Raw genomic sequence first — 23,761 nt, forward strand, 5'->3', positions numbered from 1 at the left:
CTTTCAGGCAACACATTTGAAATAGTCACTGTTTTGACGATTAAAATGGACGGTTTCATATTCACTTCGCACAAGTGGTTTAACAAAGACTTTTAGTATCACAGCCATGATTTAGACTTTGTTTTTTATTTAAACTGATTTGAAATATATCTTTCTGAATCTGTATCGAGATATGTATTGTATCGTGGTCCATGTATCATATCGGCAACTTCTTAATGATGCCCAGCCCTAATTGTGTTGTGATAGCGCCCTGAAGGGGGACTGATTAAGCACAGAGAGCAAAGGAAGAGGAGACTCAGAATGCCAAAAACTAAAGGGACACTTGCAAAACATGTAAATATGACGTTTTCAGAGAATACAGCATTTTTCAAAACAATACAAGGTAACGCGGTGATCTAAATATTTGGGATGCAACAATCACCAAAATATAGTGATATCGGATCGCCAAAAGCCTCACATTGTCTCAATATCGTGGGCTGTCACAATATATCAAATTGCAAGTTCCTTTGTTAAACGCATGGTTTTACAGAAGCAACATCTTAGAAACATACAGAACTACATATCCCATGATTCATTTCAGGGCAGACAGCATGAAGAAATATGTTTTTTACTTACTCTTGGGATTATGATGGAAATAATTCACACCAAAATCTTGTCCAGGTATTTTAAAAGCAAAAAAGTGTCCTGTCTACAACTATATTAGCCTCTTCAACATATTGTAATAAATATCGTACCGTGAGATGCATATATCCTGATAATATCGTACAGAGAGATTTGGATATCCTTACGTTTCTACTAAATATGTGTTAGCAGTTAATACCCCATTGAATTGAATTTAAATATCTCCTTTTTAATGCAAGCTATACACTGTACAATCCTTCATATACTATGCTGTGTTCAACTGACTTCTGCACCCCTCTGTGAATCTTTATCCCTGATGCAAATTAGGGGCTGTAATGTTGGAATAATAAGCGTTTTACTGGCCTTCTTTCCCTCTCTTTTTTCGCCTGTTTTTTTCTCGCAGTTTGCTGCCAAGACGATGTGTGCTTTGTGGAATCAGATAGTAACTTGAACAACAGGGGAGCCATAGAGATTTGTGTACAAATGTGCTTGAGACGCTTTTACACCTGAGAGATGGCGATAAAGCAATAAGACAGCAGAGTGCGTGGAAGCCAAACAGAGCATGGGGTGAGGACATATGCTACAAAGGCGATAGTTGGAGATTTTGTAAAGCAATTTGACACTTGGCTGATGCAACAGGTAATGATTAGGGCTAGGGATGGGCATGATTAATCGATTAATCGATAATTGATCATTAAGAATTTCATCGATTACGTTAATTTTTAATCGACAAACCGAATGCAGTTTGCTGTGCGTAGCGTGACCAAACAGGGGTCCGTACATGTGTCTCTCCACACTCAGAAGGAGCGAGCAAACACAAACAGTCGGTCAGTCTGCAGCGTACCGAAGCACAAATGCGTATTTAACGATGATTTGTACTAGAAATTCCACGCTTTCCGTTACGTTCGGGACAAGTGGGAGTCCATGTGCACAGTGTATAAAGCAGCACATATGTTTCGGTGTCCAGTGGGAAAAAGTTTTGCCAGGTGAGAGTCGCGCAATGTCGATGACGAGTCCCCCCGTACTGTGTCCTGATTTTGACAAACGCAAATATGGTCACACTAACCTGTATTCCACTGAATCATGTCTTTTAATCTGACAGAAGTTGACCGCATCAGCGACACAAGAGCTGTAGTTTTATCTTCGCTGAGTTTATGCAAATTAGAGATGCGGTTTTAAGTTTCATTTCTGTGAGAGTTGCGCAAAACTGCATTAAACACATTATAATTTCAAACGGATTGATGTGGCTCTAGAGTCGTTACGGTTTATATGTCGTAAAGTTGAATTTATTTATGCACATTAGTAGTGCAGATAGTAATAATAATGATGATAATTTTAATATAAAAACGTTAATGATTAATCGATAATCGATCGTTAATTCTTCCGACGATCGATTAAGAAAATTTCATCGAATGCCCATCCCTAATTAGGGCAGCAACTATAGTCAAGGAACCATTCACCCATACACCAATGACTGCGATTATCAAAATATTATAGTGGAGCTGTTAAGGACCAAAATAGTGCCCAATTGTTAATTTTTATGGTACAAGCATGAAACTTTGCCAGATTATTAACAGCCCTAGGACCAACATTTCTGGATATGGAACCAAGCCCAAGTCGACTCTGGAGCCGAGTACAGCGCATGTCACAAAATGGCCGACATGGAAACGAGGCGGGGAGCTCAATTACTGCTTAAACCTTCTTTTTTGGAAAATAATGTTAAATTATCATATAGGTTATAAAGAAGAATATGTATCAAGATACTAGCTACTTTCAATGCTGTTTTTAAAGTGAAAGTAAACATTAAATAACAACAACAACAACAAAAAAGCTACTAAACTAATGGTGTTTTTTTAAAGGTGCATCATGTAACTTTTCTGGTCTCCATGGAGATGTTATTGCTTTGTCTGGATTGTTTCACAGTGTGGCATTAAACTTTTCTATCTTCATGGAGACTAAACAAGGCCAAATTACAGGTCAGATCTGTGGAGAGGCGACCCCGCTCACAGTCAGAATGTCTGTTTTTCTAGGTATTTTTGAACTATAAAACCACTTGTAATTGAATAAATGTAAAGTAGAGCTGTTTAATGTCACACCGTAGAACATTCCAGGCAGAGCAATGACATCTCCATAGAAACAAGCAGGTGACGGACCCCGAATCAAAAAGTTACACAGCGTCATTTACTACTTTAATAGTGTCATTTACTGTTTCTAGTGCTTGTTTGGTAATTTTAGAGCAAACTAGGTAAATTAGCAAAAGAATCTGAGCAACAATGTGTAAAAATGAGAGTGTGTGAACTCTAGTGGCCTCTGTGATATCAAGTACTATGTGACATCACGTAGAACTGCCCTGATTACAGCCAGTTTTTTCTGTTTACAAATCCCTGGCTGTAGGAGTGGAGTTTGTAGTGTGGATGCCTGTCAGATCAGTCACGCTGTTCCTTATACCCCCTAGCCCCGCCCCTCTCTCCTTTAGTCCTCCAGGTACCACTCAGTTTATCAGCGCTATTTGAAATGTGTTTGTGGGTGGAGTTTAGGTGTTTAAGTCCCACTTCAAGGCAAAAGTAAAACTTCATGAAAATAGTTTTGTGTAGGTTTGATCTTTCTAGTCTGTTATTCCCCCAATGGTTCAATCAGCTCTTCTGTGAGTACAGTACAAGTACAGTTACATAGCAAAACATCTACTCATTGACAAGTACTACTGCAAAACTTGTGCTTGAATAAAAGTATAAAGTATACCCATAAAAAACTACTACCCCATTTTCATACAGTCCATTTTGTGTCATGCACAGTTCTCGGCTCCAGGGTCGACTTAGGCTTGGTTCCACATTTAGAAATATTAGTCCTGGGGGTGTTAGTAATGTGGCAAAATTTCATGCTTGTACCATAAAAGCGAACTATTTTGGTCCTCAACAGCTCCACTATTAGGGATGTAACGCTATCCAAATCTCTCGGTACGATATTGCGATATTTTTGAAAGGCTGATATAATTGTAGATTGGATACTTTTTTGAGTTTAAAATACCTTGACAAGATTTGGTGTGAATCCTTACTGCCATAATCCCAAGAATTCAAGTAAAAAACATATTTCTTTGTCTTGTCTGCACTAAAATGAATCATGGGATATGTAGTTTTTTATATTTATTAGCTTTTGCTACTATAAAACAATACATTTAGGCAAAGTGATCAAACTTGTGATTCGATATATTGTGACAGCCCACGATGTTACTGTGAGACTTTTTACGATACAATATCACAATATTTCGGTTACTGTTACATCCCTACAAAATACAATTATAATTTTTTTTTTTATTGTCAACAAGTCATGATTAATCGATAAATCCTTGAAGTTCTCGTCATGTGTTTAAAGAGTTAGTCATGTTTGAAATGTCTAGTCAAATAGCCATGTAAGAGTACCACGCCAAAAGTCAATCATTACCAAGAGACAAGAGTTCAGGCCATCAACTCCAACCACAATTTCTGACACAGACTCCCACGTACTCCCATTCAATATAATAATAAAAAAGTATACAATATGGACCACATCTAGGGTTGTACCAATATGAAAGGTCTTACAGTTGTTGTGAGAATAACGATCATACCAAACAAAAGTGATACTGTTACCTTTTTTGTACTTTACTCTTGTCTAATCGGTTATCATTACTCAAATATATGACCGGCTCTACGAATACTTTTTCAGACTTTCTGAAAGATAAAGTAATGTTAAAGATTTTTGTGTGTAGATTGAAATTATTTATTTTTGGAGGGTCAAATTCAAGATTCAAGTTTTAATTCTGGATTCAAGCAGTAACTCTAAAGTCAAAATTATGTAGACAAACCAGGAGAGCGTAAATTTTGTGTCAATTCTTCCCATGCTATCATATAATTTGCTGGATAAAGACATATTAAAACAATGAATATGATTAAAACAAGAAAAAACAAGGTTACAAGGATGCACCTAAACATGACATAATAATTCTATTTCGGTAAAAAAAAAAAGTGCAGCACATCCTCTGTTTTTCGGTGTTTATTTCTCTCAGGCTTCCGAGGTCAAACCTTCCGTCGGAAAACTTAAGAGCGGCCAATTTTGGAAAACTTCTCCTAATCTTTTCATCAGCATTATTACTGTACATTCATTTACACAATAGTGCAAGAATGACAAGGCCCCAAACCAACGTTTTGCCAGTATTTTCTTCTCTTTTGCTGGCTTGCCAAATGTCCCTTGCACTCAGTCCAGCACATAGCAGAGCTCCACTGCGAACCCACACACCTCCTCTCCTGGCTCTACTTTCTGTTTACATCCCTTTCGATAACCTGCCTTTTATCTGCGAGGGTCAGACCACAGCCATCTCCAGAGACTACGTGATTACGAGCAGATGACAAGACTTTGCTCACTTCCTTGGGAACTAGCTCTATTCAATAAGTCGTGTTGACTCGGGCAAGCATTTCAACGATGATTTACCTAGCTGAACGTTTGACCTACTTTCTCTACCCCCTCTCCCGTTCAGCATGTGGAGGGATACAGTGCAATGAGCGTCACCAGATGGCCAGACGGAACAGAGAAACGTGAGCAAGGGTACGCGCCGCTTACATTCCTGAACTATACAGTGCAGACTGGCCATGCCTCTAACCTAAATGGTTGCACGGAGGGAGAGACAGCCCCCCGGTTTTTAAAAAGCAACCGCCTACAATAACACTTCGTCTTGATTGAGTTACAGGCCCCGGCACGACACTGGAGAGTCAACTGTACCTCAATCTTGGATATATTTACTGCTGCAAAGTCAGAGAGGTCATACAGGGCTTTAAAACATTGGCATTAGACGACACTGGCAGGAAGTTGAGATGTAGCTGTACAAAAAAAGTAACTGTACAAACAAACTGACCACGAACAGATCTTGTACAATGGACAAAAAGGAATTGTACTTGAGGCGGTGGAATGAGTTCAAACTTTCCAATCCCACTGATTTAAAGATGCACGATGTAACTTTTTGTTTAGGAGACTATCACCTGCTTGTTTCTATGGATATGTCTATATGCTCTGCCTTGAATGTTCAAAATACCTTTTGACTGTGAATGCCCTTCCACAGATCTGGCCTGTAACTTGGTTTGGTTTGGTCTCCATGAAGATTGCAACATTTCATGCCATACTGTGAAACATTCCAGACAAAGCAATAACAGCTTCATAGAAAAAAGCAACTGATGCACTCTCGACTAGGGTCCAACCCATCGGGCGACATGGGCACTTGGAAACATATCAGCAATCGGCCAAAATGTATCCGATATGGCCCGATAGTCCACGTGGGCATTTAATACCTCGTTATAAAGTTTAGACTCTATATTATGTCCATTTAATCCAATTTACAGATAGATAAATGTCCTAATATGTGTCGCCTCATCAATATTTATCAGCGGAGTAATTTGTCTGTGTCTGTCTCACTTGCACTTGTTTACAAAGTCCATGTGCACAACACTAAGGTACTGCTTTAAACACTATTGTGTCTGATCCATGATTCTGACTAGAAATAAAAGTGAACTACAGTGCAGTTTAGCCTATAAACAAAACTACTGCTGTTTTTATTAAACTTACTTGTGAAAATTTGTGTCTGAGAGGTGTCTGTATGAGCGGTGAGTGTTGCAAATGTGTGAGTTTTGAAGATACTTTTGGTTCTTTCTCATTGGTTAGCACTTAGCTACTGTAAGATACCACACATAAACAGCCTGTGTGGTACCTTAAGTGACTGTGTGGTACCTTAAGTGACTGTGTGGTACCTTAAGTGACTACAGTGGCTGTACACATGTTACTGGGCCTGCAGTGATATGTAAATGAGCTGTGAATAGATGTGTGAATGATCGTCATATACATGCACATATAATTAATTACCACGACGCACACGCATTTACCGCTAAAGGCTGATAGTGGTAGTTTACTTACTGGCTTTACTGGCTAGAATTGTGATGCAAAAATGCCACTAGGCTGACATACTGTCTTTAAATATGACTGTAAAGAGGCAGAATAACAATAAAGGTAGCCTAAACAAACCCAATTTAACATCCAGTAGAGTCAGGCCTAAGTTTTATAATCAGTTGAAGATTTACAGTGAATTTTCACATCACTAAATATATCGGCTTCTATATCAGCTATCAGCACCTCCAACTCCCATTTTATCAGTATTATACCGGCCTCAAAAAAAATCCATATTGGTCGGGCCTTACTCTCCACCACCTTTAAAGTAATCAAAACTCAAATCTAGGCCTGTGCCGATAATGAACACATTGACTTATGCTTCAATATATGAAAGCGGGAACAATATATTTAGGGCTTAATATTTATCATGTGTAATTTTTCTTTGTAAAAGTGGGGAGATTTGAGAGATTTTTGTTGTAATACAATAAGATTTGAGCTGTAGAGGATTGAACAACTAACTTCTATGGCTAAATATTGGTTAATTTTGCTTTCTATTTGTTGTAGCTCGGGCCTTTTTAAAGATACTGTCTATTTAAATATGGTTTACTGGGATTATCTTGCATTATTGTTACTATGTCAGTGGTAAAATAGTTTCAGTATAATTGTTTATCGCAGTACATCTAGTCAAATCTGACATTTAAATGCTCTAAAAAATCTTAAAACTTAATTATTCTTGCAGTTCAGTATTCACTTGTTATTCATGGATTTGAAGCTATGGGAACAGTCCTCTATTACCACCGCAATTAAGTAATTCAGATTCTTTATTAATTGAACCTTTATTTTATCAGGCGAGACACTGAGAACAAATCTTTATTCACAATGTCAGCCTGCGTATTCAAATCAAAATATTATGGCTTTGTAATGGCAAGAGTCCTCAAGAAACTTTCCAATAAGGAGTAATTTGCCTGAAACCCATGAATAACAGCTCTTAATACAAAAGCAGATTTTATGCTATGAGATATTTTTGTAATGGCAACTTTCAAGGACTTAACATGGCCAAATGTTCAGTGATAGTTCCACCATATGTCGTGTTGTGATTAGTGTTCTCATGGAAACCGTCAACTTTGGGTTTGCAATCCAGAGGAAAATATGAATGTATAGGATGTTTCTGTTCTGACTATGGCTCTCAAACATATCTCAAATCCAGTACTTACAGATTCAAAAACTAGTACTGAAACTAGATATTCATTTGAGCAAGTACTGACACTGCAAAAAATCACGTTAACAGGACAAAATTTGAGCTTTCCTCAACGTTTTAGTATGATTTTGAGCTTTAGAACTAATGAAAGACCTCATGCTAAGATGAGTAAGTGCTATTATTTTACATAATAAAAAAAAATTATATTATATTACAAAAAAAAGTAGCATTTTTTTATGGAATTATCAGCATCAAGTATAGAGTGAATTTCTTAGTATCGGTTAGTATCAGGTTTGAAATTTAGTATTGTGCCAACACTAGTTCTGACTCCTGCACTGAAATCATAACATCTGATTTGCATTCTGCAGTCTGTCTTTTGTCTACCGTCTGCATTCCCACCCACTGTGGACCTGAGCTATCTCCACAGTCTCCCATGTTTGGCTATGACCCTGAAATGCAAGAGTCACCCATAAATCAACCACAATGTCATGTCATGTCCTACTGCAAAAAAACATCTCCATTATTCATAATGGAAATGATGCAACTACGTTTACATCATGCACAATATTGGAAGTTTAATTTAATGTTGGGGATCATGCACAATATATCACAATATATTTCAGTGAAATGCTTTAATAACATCGCAGTTTATTCAGGTTTAGAAACAGATTTTAAATAACATTCTAGGTTTTGTGCTCATTAGTCACCAAGTAGCTGATTATGCCTGTGCCTGCTTTTTCGTGAAGTCTATGGAAAAAAATCAATGAGACATTTACTACCAGAACCAGGGGGTGGGTGGGGACTGTTGAGCTCCATGGAAGGTAAATGAAAATAATATGCAAATTTAGCTTTTTCAATAAAGTTCTGAAGTACAAAGCTGCTTATTTTCACAAAACATGACAACAGAATATCCCTTCACTTATATCCCATTTTGAATTGATGTCTCTAGACAGAGCTCCCCCACTGCTGCGTATCGTGACTTTTACCACGCTATAACACAATAACCCCGGGCTTTTGAGATGACCCAGGTACTGCTGTCAATACTTCAAATCTCTTTGGACGTGCCCTGTATTCTGTGCCAGGAGCTGGAGTGCAGGGACTGGACCATAGCTCATGTAAACAAGTGTATCTAGCCACAGAGAGGAGTGTGTGAGTCATCCACAATTCAAAGCTCTCTTCCTCTCAAGTCTGCAGCCACCTGAGCTCTGCAGCCACTTCAAAATAACTCAAGCTTTTCTTAAATCAGGAGCCAAGCCAGGACAGCCCCACACAACCTGTGTCACCGGGGGGCAAATTCAACAAAACCACCATGACCAGGGTTGCCAGATTTACAGAGAGCAACAAACGACAAAGCCTCAGGGAAAAAAAAAGTTTGAAACAAGCTCAACCTGCAAGCCTATGTTACTCATGCTCTATGATTACAACTTCACAAACCTGATGTGATGTGCTGTAGCTGGCTGTAGTCGGATGTGCGTTGACTGTGTATGAGATAGCGCTCTGAAGGGGGGAGTGATTTATTACAGAGAGCAAAAGGAGGTGGGACTCAAGAGCATCCAAAATGAAAATGAAACTTGAATAAGCACAGTAAAGGGTAACATGGTGATCTAAATGTAGTTTATGTTAGCAGTAAATACCTCATAAACGTGTAATACATTTCACTTTAAACATTGTATCACAGTTGAACGAATGCTAATGGGATTAAGAGCATATTTGGCATCTGCTGGTTTAAAACTAAAATCGACTGTTAACAGCCTGTATTTCACTCATTACTGGGTTCATTATAGAAAAACTGAAAAACAAAAAATAATTGCTATTTTATGACATGAAAGTGCAGCTTAGAAACAAGCCCAAACAACTGCAACCAGTGACTGTCAAATTTGGTAAACGAAAAAAAGGAAACCCAAAGTCGCTATAACGAAGCGGACTTGGCAACTCTGGGACAAAACCAACAAAACCACCATGACATCAAGTAAGTGGAGAGGCCGTGGGAGGGGAGGGTCTGTGGAGGGGGAGGGACTGTAGCAGGAGCATGAGCAGTCATAAAAAAGTCAGGGGGGGAGGGGTAAGCCAGGGTCAGGAGGTGAGGGGGAGGGGTCCGATGTGCATTTTACGTTTCAAGGCAAATGGAGTTCCTGGATTTCTAACACCTACATGCACTGAGCCAGGACTAAACCAGGTCTAAACCAGGACTTGAGTGAATTTTAACCAGATCTACACTAGGACGAAGTCAGGAAAATTTGATATAGCCAGGTAAAACAATCAGAACCGCATAATGTGCAAAACAATACTGAAGCAGGTCAAACCAGGTCTGAGTCCAGGGCTGGGAAAGTAAGTAAGTAAATAAATAAATAAAAAATAATCACTGTGTTCAATATTTCTATGAGACTTTTATTTACAATTTAAAACACAAAAATAGTCAAATTTATTCCTCCAATGTCTTTTAATGATGTTCACCAAGCCACTATGCATTGCTTAGCAAATGTACATTTTTGACTATATAATTTTCACAACATTAAGGTTAGGGTTAAGTTTAGGAACAGGTCATTTGATTAAGATTAAACCTTTGGGACAGGTATGTTGGCAGAACAGGATCTTGGCAGAGCGGCATTGTAGGAAAAAAATGACTCTTTAACTGACAGATGATTGGCTGTAGACTTACATAAATAAACTTCACTATTAGAAATTACCAGGGATGTAACAATAACCAAAATATTGTGATATTTTGTCAAAGTTCTCACAATAATATTGTGGACCATCACAATATATTGAACTGCAAGTCTCTTTGCTAAAATTAATAGTTATGGTGCAGCAATAGCTAAAAAAAGACAGAGAACTACATAGACCATGGTCCTTTGCTCCATTTCAGTGCAGACTACATGAAGAAATAACAGTTCTAAGCACTTTTAGTCTTAGTGCTTTGGATTAAGTCTTGTCAAGTCATTTTAAGAGGAAAAAGTATCATATTAACAGTGTTGTTTGTAAGCCTCCACAAAATATCGCAATAAATATCGTACTGTGAGATGTATATCGTGAAAATGTCGTACCAAGAGATTTGGATATTGTTACATTCCTAATCATGAGCCTCCCCTCCATATCGTGAGCTTTCCCATGATATCGCAATAAATATCGTACCGTGAGGTTCATACCGTGACAATATCTTATTGTGAGACTTGGATATCGTTACACTTCTAGAAATTACTATATCACAATTCAAATTTGAATGAATTGTCCATCCCTATCTAAATCAAGTCTAAACCAGCACTAAACCACGCATATATCTTGACTAAGCTAAACTAAACCAGGTTAATCAGGACTAACCCAGGCACACTACGCTATAGTTCTATTTTCCATAATAACAACGCAATAAATAAAGCTACCATTTCATAATAAGTGTCTCTGTAATGTTTCTCATCATTGAACACATCTGGTTGAGGCATGTGTAGAAGGCATCAATCATTATAATTACCAATGAGTGGGGGTCAATAGTTTGAGTTACACGATATTATCTTTAAATAGAAAGAGTCACTCCACATCGCGCCAATTCAATCAAATCCTGACACACGGCGAACCCCAGAATTGGTTCCTATAATAATCGATTGGACAAAGGCGCCAGGAACCAATTGCAATTCACCAAATTTCGCCATGGCAACGCTAACAAACAGTACCTAAGATGACACAAAGGCTAAACGTATTAGCCAAACGTAGCTATTATGAGCAGTTTCCATTGACCTCTTTGCATAAATAACTCTTCATTTTGGTGAATGTCTGTGGTTACATCTGGTGAGCAGATCTGAGCCTGTTTGCCATTAATAGAGTGAACCCAAACTGCAGCATAATTTAATAAGACTGGGGTTATATAGTTTTAATGGTAGCACTAAAGCTGTTTAATAAGTCAGAACATTTGGCATTTGGAATATTGCTGACCGATGCCAACAATAATAATGATTTTTTTATACTGCTGTTGCGCATTGTATTCATACTAGTTCACTAAACACAACATACTGTAGTTCTTGAAGGTCCTATATTAACTTAAAATGGTCTCTTGTGAGCTTTAAGTCATGTTATAATGTTGTTACCTCATCAAAATACCTGGAGCTGTGTTTTGTTTCATTCACACAAACTTGAATAACCCTTTATTATTAGTCTGTGTGCATCTCCAAAGCTCAAATGTTCCACCTTGTGATGTTATGAAGAGGTAGTTTTCAAGTGAACAGCTCCTTTAGCCTTAAGTTCAGTTAAGATTGGAAATTCCTGATCTAAAATCATCCAAATGATTCTAGTGAATGTGTTCGGAGTTTAGAAACACAGCGGAGCACTTCCTGTCTTACCACATGAGCGTTTTCAATTTGAGAGAAAAATACAACCTAAATTTGCAGGGCTCTTTAGGTCAAAATAAGGGCCTGTCCACACAACGTTGTTGGTCGAAACGGTGAAGTTTGTATTCGTCTTGGCCTTTCGTCCACCGAGCTGGCGTTTCAGGTGGATAAAAACAGTGTTTTTTGAGAACAGGTTCCAGAGTGGAGAACACCGGTGTTGCCTTGTCGTGTGGACAAGCAAACCAGACCCTGTCATCAGCAGGGTCCTTTGATGCTGTGAAAGCTGCAGCCTCTGTCTGCAAGACCTTTGCTGAAACGGGACAGGTGTATCTTACGAGCCGCTCCCATTGTCTAGCAACTGAGACACGCTGCCAGTGCTAATGCTAAAAACACGCACCACGCAGATTAGACCAAGTTATTCTAATAATTCTCATCCAAATCTTATGGGTAAAAACGAAAACTTATGTTTAACTTTTGCAAAACAAAATGGCTATATTTCTGCGATACAACTACAATAAGCTAAATTACCTTAAAGGAAAAAAAAAAACGGTGATGAGATACGCATTATTAAATATTATTATCATTGTTAACAGCACCACATACAGGTGTGGCATATGTATTACATTATTTTCACTCAGTGCGCCATTGTCATCTGGGCGTGAATATTTATTGATCCAACACGTGTGGACGCAAATTTTTTTCAGCCCATAAAAAAAATTAAAAAATCCAGGAACGTTGTCGTGTGGATGCAGTCTAAGTCTGCTGAGTACTGTCTGCATCTAATTAGCATGCTAGTTGTTGTTGGCTTTACTGTCACAGCTCTTCTCTGATCTTTGAGAGTTTTAAAATGCACTTATAAACTCATCACGGTGAAAAATGAGGGTGTTCTCAATTCATAAAGTAAGTGAGGAATACTTTTGATAAACTGTTTTTCATGTTTTAATGATTTATGATCAGCCAGTGCAAACAGAGAAAGGCAGACAAATAGAGAAGACAGAATCGGCATTTTGATAAACAGAAATTGAGAAAATGTTACTGAATAAAAAAAGTTGCTATTCCAGCCCTCCACTTGTTGGCAGTAGAATGTACCACAACAAGAAACTACATGATTTGCTGAGTGAGCGCTGGGAGGGTTTGGGGTAAAATACTTGATAGATGATTGAAGGTTTGTCGTAGCTGTGGGAATATGTTTCTTAATTAACTGATATGAAATAGAAAGAATCTGCTTCAGTTTGTAACAACTTGCCTGGAGCTGTTCCATCAAAACAAGAGGACCATCAAAACACCCGCACAACAAAATATTTGAGTGTTTGTGAATTCATCATTGCCAGCATTGTTATAATCAACTCTCCCTCAACAAACTGATTTTTCTTCTCCTCTTCTCAACATTGAAATCCGTGCAGTCATGTATTTTAGCAGCAGCAGCAGCAGCAACAGCAGTATTAGTAGTAGTAGTAGAAGTAGTAGCAGTAGTAGTAGTAGCAGCAGTAGTAATAGTACCAGTAGTAGTAGTAGTAGTAGTAGTAGTAGTAGTAGTAGTAGTAGTAGTAGTAGTAGTAGTAGTAGCAGTGGTAGTAGTAGAAGCAGCAGTACTATTAGTACTAGTAGAGGAAGTAGGAGCAGTAGTAGCAGAAGTAGTAGTAGTGGTAGCAGTAGTAGTAGAAGCAGTTGTAGTAGCAGCAGCAGTAGTAGTAGTAGCGGTAGTAGTACCAGTAGCAGTAGTAGTGGTAGTAGTAGTGCAGTAGTAGCAGCAGCAATAATAGTAGCAGTAGCAGTAGTAGTGGCAGTAGTGGTAGTAGTAGAAGTAGTAGTAGAAGCAGTAGCAGTAGTAGTAGTAGCAGCAGTAGTAACAGTACCAGTAGTAGTAGTAGTAGTAGTAGCGGTAGTAGTACCAGTAGTGGTAGTAGTGGTAGTAGTAGTGCAGTAGTACCAGCAGCAATAATAGTAGCAGTAGCAGTAGTAGTGGCAGTAGTGGTAGTGGTAGTAGTAGTAGTAGCAGTAGCAGTAGCAGTAGAAGCAGTTGTAGTAGCAGCAGCAGTAGTAGTAGTACTAGTAGTAGTAGTAATAGTTATAGTAGTAGTAGTGGTAGTAGCAGTAGCGGTAGTAGTGGTAGTAACGGTTGTAGTAATAGTAGTTGTAGAAGTAAAAACATTTTATTTAAGTGTGGGGCTGTAGTCAACTAAAGAACTTCTTGGTCGACTGATGCGTGGGACTTCATGCAAAAACTAGTATAAACTATTCAAAGAGAAAAGCACTGAGAAATGTTGTACTAAAATGTTTTAAAAAAGAGATTAAACTCATGAATCACTCTCAGATCTTCAGCTAACTCACTCCATAGCCTTTCTATTATTTTACAATTCCAGGTCTAATCTAGGGCTAAACCCTAGAAATGATCCAAACGGAGGACATAAAAGTGGATACAATGAACTGTAAATTAGGACTACAGCCCTAAATTATTCCTCAACAAAGTCAGTGCAGTCATGTCTTGTAATAGTAGTAGTAATAGTTGTTGTAGTAGTTGCAGTAGTAGGAGTAGATGTAGTAGTAGTAATAGTAGATGTTGTAGAAGTTGTAGAAATTGTAGATGTAGTTGCTGTAGTAGTAGTTGTTGTTGTTATTGTAGAAGTAGTTGTAGTAGTAGGAGTAGTAGTAATAGTAGTAGTAATTGTTGTAGGAGTTGTAGAAATTGTAGATGTAGCTGTTGTAGTAGTAGTAGTAGTAGTTGTTTTAGAAGTTGTAGTTGTACTTGCTGTATAAGTAGTACTAGTTGTTGTCGATGTAGAAGTAGTTGTAGTGGTAGTAGTAGTAGTTATTGTAAAAGTTGTACAAATTGTAGATGTAGTTGCTGTAGTAGTAGTAGTTGTTGTTGTAGAAGTAGTTGTAGTAGTAGGAGTAGGAGTAATAGTAGTAGTAATTGTTGTAGAAGTTGTAGAAATTGTAGATGTAGCTGCTAGTAGTAGCTGTAGTAGTAGTTGTTGTAGAAGTTGTAGTTGCTGTAGAAGTAGTACTAGTAGTTGTCAATGCAGAAGTAGTTGTTAGTAGTAGTAGTAGTAGTAGTAGTAGTAGTAGTATTAATAGTAGTAGTCATTGTAGAAGTTGCAGTTGTCGCAGTAGTAGTATTAGCTGTTCTTGTAGAAGTAGTTCATGGTAGTAATAGTAGTAGAAGCTGTCGTTGTAGAAGTAGTTTGTAGTGGTAGTAGTAAGATCAGATTTTTGTGTGTACAAGTGTACCTCTTAAACGCCTCTGTGGGGTTCCTCTCACACTCCCCGGGTTGCAGCGCGCTCTGCACAGCCGGGTCGCGCACCTTCTCCTCGTAACCCGGTAGTAACCCGCTGCCGCAAATCTGAGCCACGAGCCCCCTCACGAACCCCCCCACGCACAGGGTATCCGAATCGTCCGCTCGGCAAAAGTGGAACGCCAATCCCTGCTGGTTCAAACCCCGGTGGGTACCTTGACCGGACGCTGGCCAGAGCAGCTCTGTGCACAATGCTGTCTTTCCGCTACCTGGACCACCTACCAGCAGCACCCCCCATGAACCGGTGGTCTTGTTTGGGTTAGCAGAGGCAGGAGTTAGGGTACCGGGTGTAGTGGATGGCCCCCCGCTGGGAGCTGGCGGTGGGGGTTGCTTATTAGGAGTCAATCCGGTCAGGCTGTTGCTCTTTTCCTGGAGGCAATGCTGGATCTTATGGAAAACCCACTCCCGGCAGTAAAAGCGCTTCCCCTGCAGCAAACTGGTCTGAGCCATTTTCGATATATATGGCCAAGATAGTCCTCTTCTTCATAGGACTGGGTTCATTTTGCCCTTTTCACATTTTCGACTCCGGTAGAGTTTGGCAATAAAAGCGAACATCCATTATGTCAATGACAACGGGGCGTCCTTGTGTTTATCTTAAGCTTGTGTGTGTGGCAAAACAAAACCCGCGTTGCACACTGCTGGATAACTAGGTCAAAATTACAAAAATTCAAGCCAGACCAACTTTTTCCACGGCACTTTCAGAACTGAGCGCTCCTTGTTGGCAGTGGAGGACAGGTTTGGCATGGCGGGGGGCATAGCAGGGCACCGGACTAGCTAGAGCAGACAGTAGCCAGCGCCCAATACGATTAGCCATGGGGAGATGGGTAGAGATTTCCGCTGATGCATTTCAGATGGTACCGTGGCGACAGCGCTGGGTTTCCATTACATTAGAGCTGAGGTTGCCAGTGCGCAGTCAGTCACTCCAGAAGCATCCCGGGCTCTGGTCTGGCTCCCTCCCTGGAAAGTGGAGAGGGAAGTGAAAAGTAATTAGGCAAAAAGACAAGCATGTTACTGGCAAATCACGTCGCTGCATTTCAAAATATTGTGGATTTAAAGGGTTGTGTACTGCATATTAGAACTGCACGAGACCGTATTGGAATTTATATAACATGCAAAATAAGACGAGAAACTCTTACCGTCACAATATGTCATTTTGAGAACTTTTCACATTTCAAAACAATTAAAATATTTTGTTTAAGCTATTTTTTCATCATCTGCAACACTACCACTACAACAACTACAACTACTAAGACTACTACTGCTACTACTAGTACTACCTCTGCAATATAACACATTATTGTCATGACTGGCCATCTTAGAATAGGACCAATTAAAGTATTTGTTATTTTTCATCAATCTGAAACTCTCTATTTACTACAACAACTACTACTATGACTACTACCACTACTGCTACTACTACTACTACTGGTGCTTCTGCAATATAACACGTTATCATCACAAATGGCCATCTTAGAATAGGATCAATTACAGTATTTGCTATTTCTTCATCATTCAAAACTCAATAATTACTACAACAACTACTACTATGCCTACTACCATTACTGCTACTTATACTACTAGTACTACTTCTGCAATATTACACATTATCACAATGACTGGACATCTAAGAATAGGATTAATTAAAGTATTTGTTATTTTTCATCAATCTGAAACTCTCTAATTACTACAACAACTACAATTACTATGACTACTGGTACTGTTACTACTACTACTAGTACTACTTTTGCAATATAACACATTATTATCATGACTGGCCATCTTAAAATAGGATCAATTACAGTATTTGCTCATCATCCTAAACAGTACCACTACAACAACTACAACTACTATGACTACTGCCGCTACTGCTACTACTACTTCTACTACTAGTACTACTTCTGCAATATAACACGTTATCGTCACAAATGGCCATCTTAGAATAGGATCAATTAACGTATTTGCTATGTTTTCATCATTCTGAAACTCTCTAAGTACTACAACAACTACTACTGTGCCTACTACCACTACTGCTACTGCTACTACTAGTACTACTTCAGCAATATTACACATTATCGTCATGACAGGCCATCTCAGAATAGGATCAATTATAGTTTTGATTTTAAAAAAGGTAATATACGTTTTGACACATTGCAAAATGTATTTAAACTAAGACAGGAGCAATAATAATTAATACTACTGCATATTTTCTATTGCTTTTATCTGCAAATACATTAGCTGGAATCTTGGCAGGGGTCCGTGCAGTTTCTCTAACCTAGATTCCCTTTCCTTCCTATGTAGCTCAGAATGCCTAACAATCCACATCCTCCAAAAAGGTGGTGTGAAGACAAAAAAAAAAAAAAAAAAAAAAAAAAAAAAAAAGCCTCCTAGGACCCGCTTGCTTCCTGCACTTACATGTGTGGAACTAGTTAGTCACTCCACCGCAAAAGCTTTGACACACTTTTGATTGGGAGTATTTATGACAGGGGCATTAAGGATACACTGCTCGGTGCCAGGATCCTTTAAACAGACGAGGAAACGATAATCATTAAAAATCAATATCGTTTTGACTTACAACTCCCGTAATAACTGCTTACTACTGACTCGTTCCAATAGCTGGAGCGAGTCCAAATCTCGCCAACCTCCCCATGCCGAGGAAAACGCACGCACAGCAACAGTGTTCTTGGCGACTTTGCGACGATTGGCAAATAGCACAAGGTTTTAACACTGGGCTGCTATACATTTCTACCTTTGTGTCCTTCTTCCTAACGCGCCCGTTCACTCCTCTGCTCTCCCCGGCTGCAACCTAACCTAAACGCTTTCAGAAAATCTCCACCAAGGTTGTGTCGGGTTTTTTTAGTTTTTTTTTTTCTTTTTGGAGAAAGGCGACAGTGCATTGAAAAGCCAGTGACTGAGTGGCCAAGTCTTTTGTATAAGCGCACACTACACCTCACCCATTTCAACAGGGGGATACAGTTTACACCTATGGGGGTTTTAAAAAAAGAAGACCGAATGGAGCAGCCAACACTCCGCGCATTCAGTCCCCTAAAAAGACGCAAACAAAAGCGCAAGAGCTACATGTTGCCGCCGGGTGGAAGCGATTCTACTACAACTAACTTCAATTCAGCGCATTCACTGAGCCCTTGCACTCGTTTCCTCGCTGTTCAAATACTGCCTTTCCCCTCTCTCACCTCTTTGCCGATCCCTCTTGGTGCGTTTGGGGAAAGCGTGAATGTAGTCCCCGTATCCAGCAGCCTTTTTATTCCGAAATGGCAAAATCCCGGTGCAAAATTCGACAGACGAAGCCGGCGCTATAGAAATTCCACATTAGTTGATTGAAGCGGCTTCATGGCTTTCTTTGGGTCGGTGTTTTCAGTTGGTGTCGGGCTCCTCCTGCACAGCGAGCCGACTGGTGGTGACTCTCCGCCTCCCCAAACGCTCGCATACATCTCTCGCTGCATGCAGAGCGAGCGAGCAGCACGGAGCAGCGGGCGGCGAAAGGCCTTATGGGAGTTGTAGTTCCAGGTGCTGTTAGTGTTGATCGATTGAAGGTCTGCTGAGGTGGGGATGTGCGGGTGCCCTTGATGACTTCTCTGCGGAGGTTATGTGTCCAGAGGCGCTCCGTGAGGAACAAGGGACTCAAATATGTTCTCTTGTTCATGCTGAGGATCTGTTTGCATCACTATAAAGGCATGATGTTTTATATTAGCCTACTATTAAGTCATTTAAAAATTAAGGTACATAATATATGAAATATTTATAGATATAAATTAATCGGCTTATAGTCTAATGTAAAAATGTAGGCTACAATGTAACTTTATTAAGACCAATTTAATTTGAGTAATAATTCCAAAGGAGATATATTGTGCTTCAGTCTGCTATAATCAGTGACATTGGATAGGGTTGTGCAAAAATATCAAAATATTTATATATCATATGGCATAATGTGATGATACAGTATCAATATCGGGGGCTGCTGTATCGATATAACACCAAGAGTATTTTTTGGTATATTTTGTTAAATTATTTTGTTTGTTGCAACAGTTTTGTTGTTTGTTCAGAGGAAGGAAACTCGTTTATGTCACACATTTGAAATTTTCACTGTTTTCATGATTAAAGTGTTGTGTTTCATATTAACTTTACACAAGAAGTGGTTTAACAAAGACTTTTAGTGTTACAACCATGATTTTGCCTTTATTTTTTACTGAACAGTACTGAAATATATCGTATCGAATCAAAAGTGCACTGTACTGAGATATGTATTGTATCGTGGCTTATGTATCGTATCGGCAACTTCTGAATGATACCCAGCCCTACTCGTGGATCATTATGTTAATTTAAACATTTAAATTCGTAATATGGATCTTACTTGGTCTTAGTAAAAGAAATAAGGCAGCTGACTTCAGCATTAGAAAACTGTTGCCTAATGGGAGCTGCCGTCTCTGTAAATGTTATCACAGCTGTGCAGAATCCTACGCATATCACCATTTTTAAAAAATAAATAAATAAATTGGAGAATGAAGTTGGTACAGAGCAGTGTGCGTATGCTGGTGACAGTGAAAACGGGGGTTGATCACAGCAATGATGTCTTGAATACACAAGTATAAAGATGATTCAAATATGCATGAATCATTCTAAATACAACTTCGAGATGGTAAATGAGAAGGGAAAACAACTAAAACATGGACAAAAGCTCTAAAAAGTCGATTTTGCATAACAGGCCCACTTAATCTCCTACAAAGCTGTTTTTGGAGTAGGTCTACAGCAACTGATAACTGCTTTATATACATTTAATTTCATACTTATTTTATCAGATTAATATTTCTTTCCAAATATGGCGGGCTTGAGTTAGTGGTGCTGCTTTTTTTCGAGGGTAATAAGGACTGTAGTGTCTCTAAGCACCATCTTGTGCCCAGTGCAGTTACTGTGGGCTGTGTGGTTAGAAAGACCTTCTGACTTACAGTCTGTAGAGAGGCTGTGTTAAAATAACTGTGTTTGTATTTGTATTTGCATTTGTATTACAGCGTCCTCTGAGTTTCCATTGCATCCATGACCTTACACTTATCATTTGGCTTTGAAAGTGAGTATGCCAACTATAAACTCAACACAAACATCCACATCATGTCTCCACGGAGAGCTTAACATTGTTTACACCTCTTCGTGTTTTTATTTGTCTCCTTCCCCTGGTGTCATTCCAGTCTCTTTTGATTTGAGCTTTTGATCTGAAGAGACATGGTTTTTGTCGACTTTGGAAAATTGAGAATAAAATAGCAACATTCTGAAATTACACCTGGAGCTAAAGCAACACGTCATGTAGGCGAAGCTGCATACACATATACATGCATATAGGCCTATATTTAAAAGTGTCAATTTACACCAGAGACGTCAGAGCTGCTCCTACACAAGCCTATGGATGGTCTCACAGTTTCTTAAAATAAGCCACTGTTTTATAGTACATGCGGGTCAGATGAGGAAGTAGGTTTTAAAACTCAACATCAGTTTTTAATAGTTTTCGTTTTGCATTGTAATACCCAGGCGTGCTTGCGTTGTGTTGTGTGCTACCTAATCATCAAAGTTTTGGTTACTGCATGCCTTTTTGCTTCTTAAGTTTTCCTTATTCAATTGGGAACTGAAATCATTACATGTATCATATTTCTCCACTTAATTTTTCTCAGACCATCATGACTCATTCCCTGAGAGCCTGGATGTGACCCATGGTATCTACACAACTGCAGTATTTTCAGACAACTTATTTGTAAGAGTATTCGAAGATACATGCTTATTTCCAATCTTTCTCATGTCGAAAAGTCTAGAGATGCACCGTTGACTCTGAAAAATCTGAACTCCAATCTAATTTGAACATTATGTAGCATATTTACACTCATTGAACATGCATACGACATTGCTGGTGTACATCGATTAAGATTAAAAGCTGTTAATATTACTTCTTTGGTAGAAATTGGTTGAAACAATTTGGCTTTCTCAGGGGATAGGTCTTGGATGGGGTGCACTCTGGCCAGTAGCAGGTTGTTTAAAGTTACACTATTTTCTGATGTATGTTAGAATGTTGTTTCCTCATCAAAAACATACCTGAATTTGTGTTTTTTTTTTTTTTATTCACAGAGTTTGAGTAGCGCTGTTCCACCTTATGATGCAATTAAGCAGGAGTTTTCAAGTTAACAGCTCCTTTTACCTTTTAGTTCAGTAGAGATTGCCAGTTCCAAGGCTGAAACTATCTAAATGATTTTATTGAAGGTGTACGAAGTTTAAAAGCACAGTGGAGCACTTCCTTTATTACCACATGACAAGATGGAACAGAGTTTGAGAGAAGAACAAAACCTAAATTTGCAGGATTTGTGTGATAAACATGTGCGATTAAAACATGTCTTAAAGCTCACAAGAGTCAAATTTGTGTAATATAGAAATGGTCATTGAAACTGTTCACATAGATCCTAGAGGGGGCAAAAAAAACAAACAAAACAAAAAAAAAAAAACTGCTGCAGCGTGAGACCTATTGGATCGATGCCCTGAAATCCACCCAATATCCTGACCTAAACGAAGAGATAGACTTCAGTCCATTCCCCTAAACCGGTTGTGTGCTTTCCTCAAATTACTCTCCAGTGTTTTATTGTCAATATATTTACTTATTGTAATTCAGAGTGTTTTTAGGTTTAAACAGGGCAATACTGTGGGTACTTCTGTCCACATATACATCTTTATCTTCATCTCTTACTCCTTTAAAAGTGCTCAGTGGGTGGTGTGCCCTGATAAAAACATATTGGCATGTCTCATGAAACCATTAAAGGACTTTTATTCTAATTCCAACAGAGTGCTTCAAACTTTTTGCCCACTTTTTACTTCATCAGAGTAAGTTTTTACATTACAAGCTTGTTCACCTTCACTATCTGTTAATTTGTGTAATATAGGACCTTTAAAGTTCGAGTTCGTATACTTGTTTTTCTGTATAAATTATTCTTGAATTAGCCACAATGTAAATAGAGCACTAACCAAAACCAGAGATGGCCCAAATCTCCTCTTGGAAGAAAATCTAACCACACTTTTCCAAATAACTTCTCTATTTGTCCAACATCTTTTTCGATATCAGAATGCCACCCTGAAATACAACTCTAACATATAGTGAGTTATATTTTGTACTTTTTCGATTTCCTCCAGGAAGCGATGAGGCCCGGGAGGCTCATAGGCTGCTGCGTTTTGATCTAACCTGCTGGCGGCTCATCTTATAACTTATTTATGACTCCCCATAGACGCACCTGGGAGAGTTCCAGTGCACCTGACTGGGTTGTAATCACCAATGTTCTGAAAGCAAAGATGTCCAGTGTATTTCACCCACATGGGGATGATGGACCTGGTGCATGCGGGGTTTGGGTGGAGGAGGAAAAGAAAAACTTAAAGGGTTTTGAACCATGAGGTAGTTTGAACTTTTAGCCGCACCCACTTTGTCCTTTTTGTCATTCAGATATTGCACCATGACTCAGAAACATGTGTCTAGCATCATTTCATGTGGTTTTGTGTTTATAGTTTTGTAATCCTTGCCTACTTTGAAGAAGGGGTATTACACTTCTGTGGGGTATTAACTGCAAACACATTACATATTTAGATCATCATGTTGACCTTTTATTGTTTTGAAAATACTGTATTCAAACAACATTTTAACATGTTTAATAACCTGTTTCAAGTTTCAGTTAAATTTTTGATGCTTTGAGTCCCCCGTCCCTTTGCTCCCCACGCTAAATTAAGGGCGAAGTATAGCTCTGCGTCAACTCAACGCACACTGCCGCCGTCGCCTTGTTGGCACTGAGGTCAATGTACCGTAAAGTAATTCACCGCCACAACGCTAAGGGGTGGTGAGTCAGGAAATCGCATGAACTCGGTGGAGTGTTTACCTGCTGGTTACTGTGGCGACCGGTCATTGAACAATGGCGACTCAGCGGAAGAGGACGCTGATGGAGTTGTAGCTGATAGATATCGAGGAACAAATGCTTCTGGTATAAATGTTGAAATAAGAAACGAAAGAGAAGACATAGATGGTCGCTCTTTGAATGAGTCAAGCAGAGCGGAGTACCAGAAATGTATGAAGAGTGGATGTAGAGCGGACCAGTCGCCTTTATTGTCTGCGTCGGTTTCCCTTGCTATCTGCATTGTTTCGACACGTAGTTAGAAAATTTCGTAAGTGCCAGTCAATGCTGTGCATAGGGGTTCACGTCGCTGTGATGTAGACGATTTCACGCTGGAACATAAATTGTCCTCTTCAGAGCTATCACAGCACAATCAGCCGCATCCTGCTAATGAAACTACTGCACATTGACTCTTCAGGCATTTTTAAAATAAGGGAATATAATATAGAAAGCTCCAAGAAGGTGATTTTGCATAATATCACCTCTTTAAGCTTTTTTTTTTAATCTTGAGAA

General features: G+C 39.0%; 1 protein-coding gene across 1 annotated transcript in view; it reads right to left on the bottom strand.

Annotated features, from left to right (window-relative positions):
* The window catches only part of ankrd50 (ankyrin repeat domain 50), a 104,685-nt gene extending 85,977 nt beyond the window's left edge, over positions 1-18,708 (bottom strand). Inside the window, exons 1-2 of the mRNA XM_020917597.2 lie at positions 18,524-18,708; positions 15,271-16,292 (exon numbers count right to left, since the gene is read on the bottom strand). Coding sequence (XP_020773256.1) covers positions 15,271-15,785 — 515 coding nt within the window. The 5' untranslated portion in view covers positions 15,786-16,292; positions 18,524-18,708. The remainder of the gene's footprint in view (positions 1-15,270; positions 16,293-18,523) is intronic.
* Positions 18,709-23,761: the final 5,053 nt, after the last annotated feature.

The sequence above is a fragment of the Boleophthalmus pectinirostris genome, unplaced genomic scaffold (assembly GCF_026225935.1).
Source record: "Boleophthalmus pectinirostris isolate CB_2022bp ecotype Guang Dong unplaced genomic scaffold, ASM2622593v1 HiC_scaffold_23, whole genome shotgun sequence".
NCBI classification, from domain to species: domain Eukaryota; kingdom Metazoa; phylum Chordata; class Actinopteri; order Gobiiformes; family Gobiidae; genus Boleophthalmus; species Boleophthalmus pectinirostris.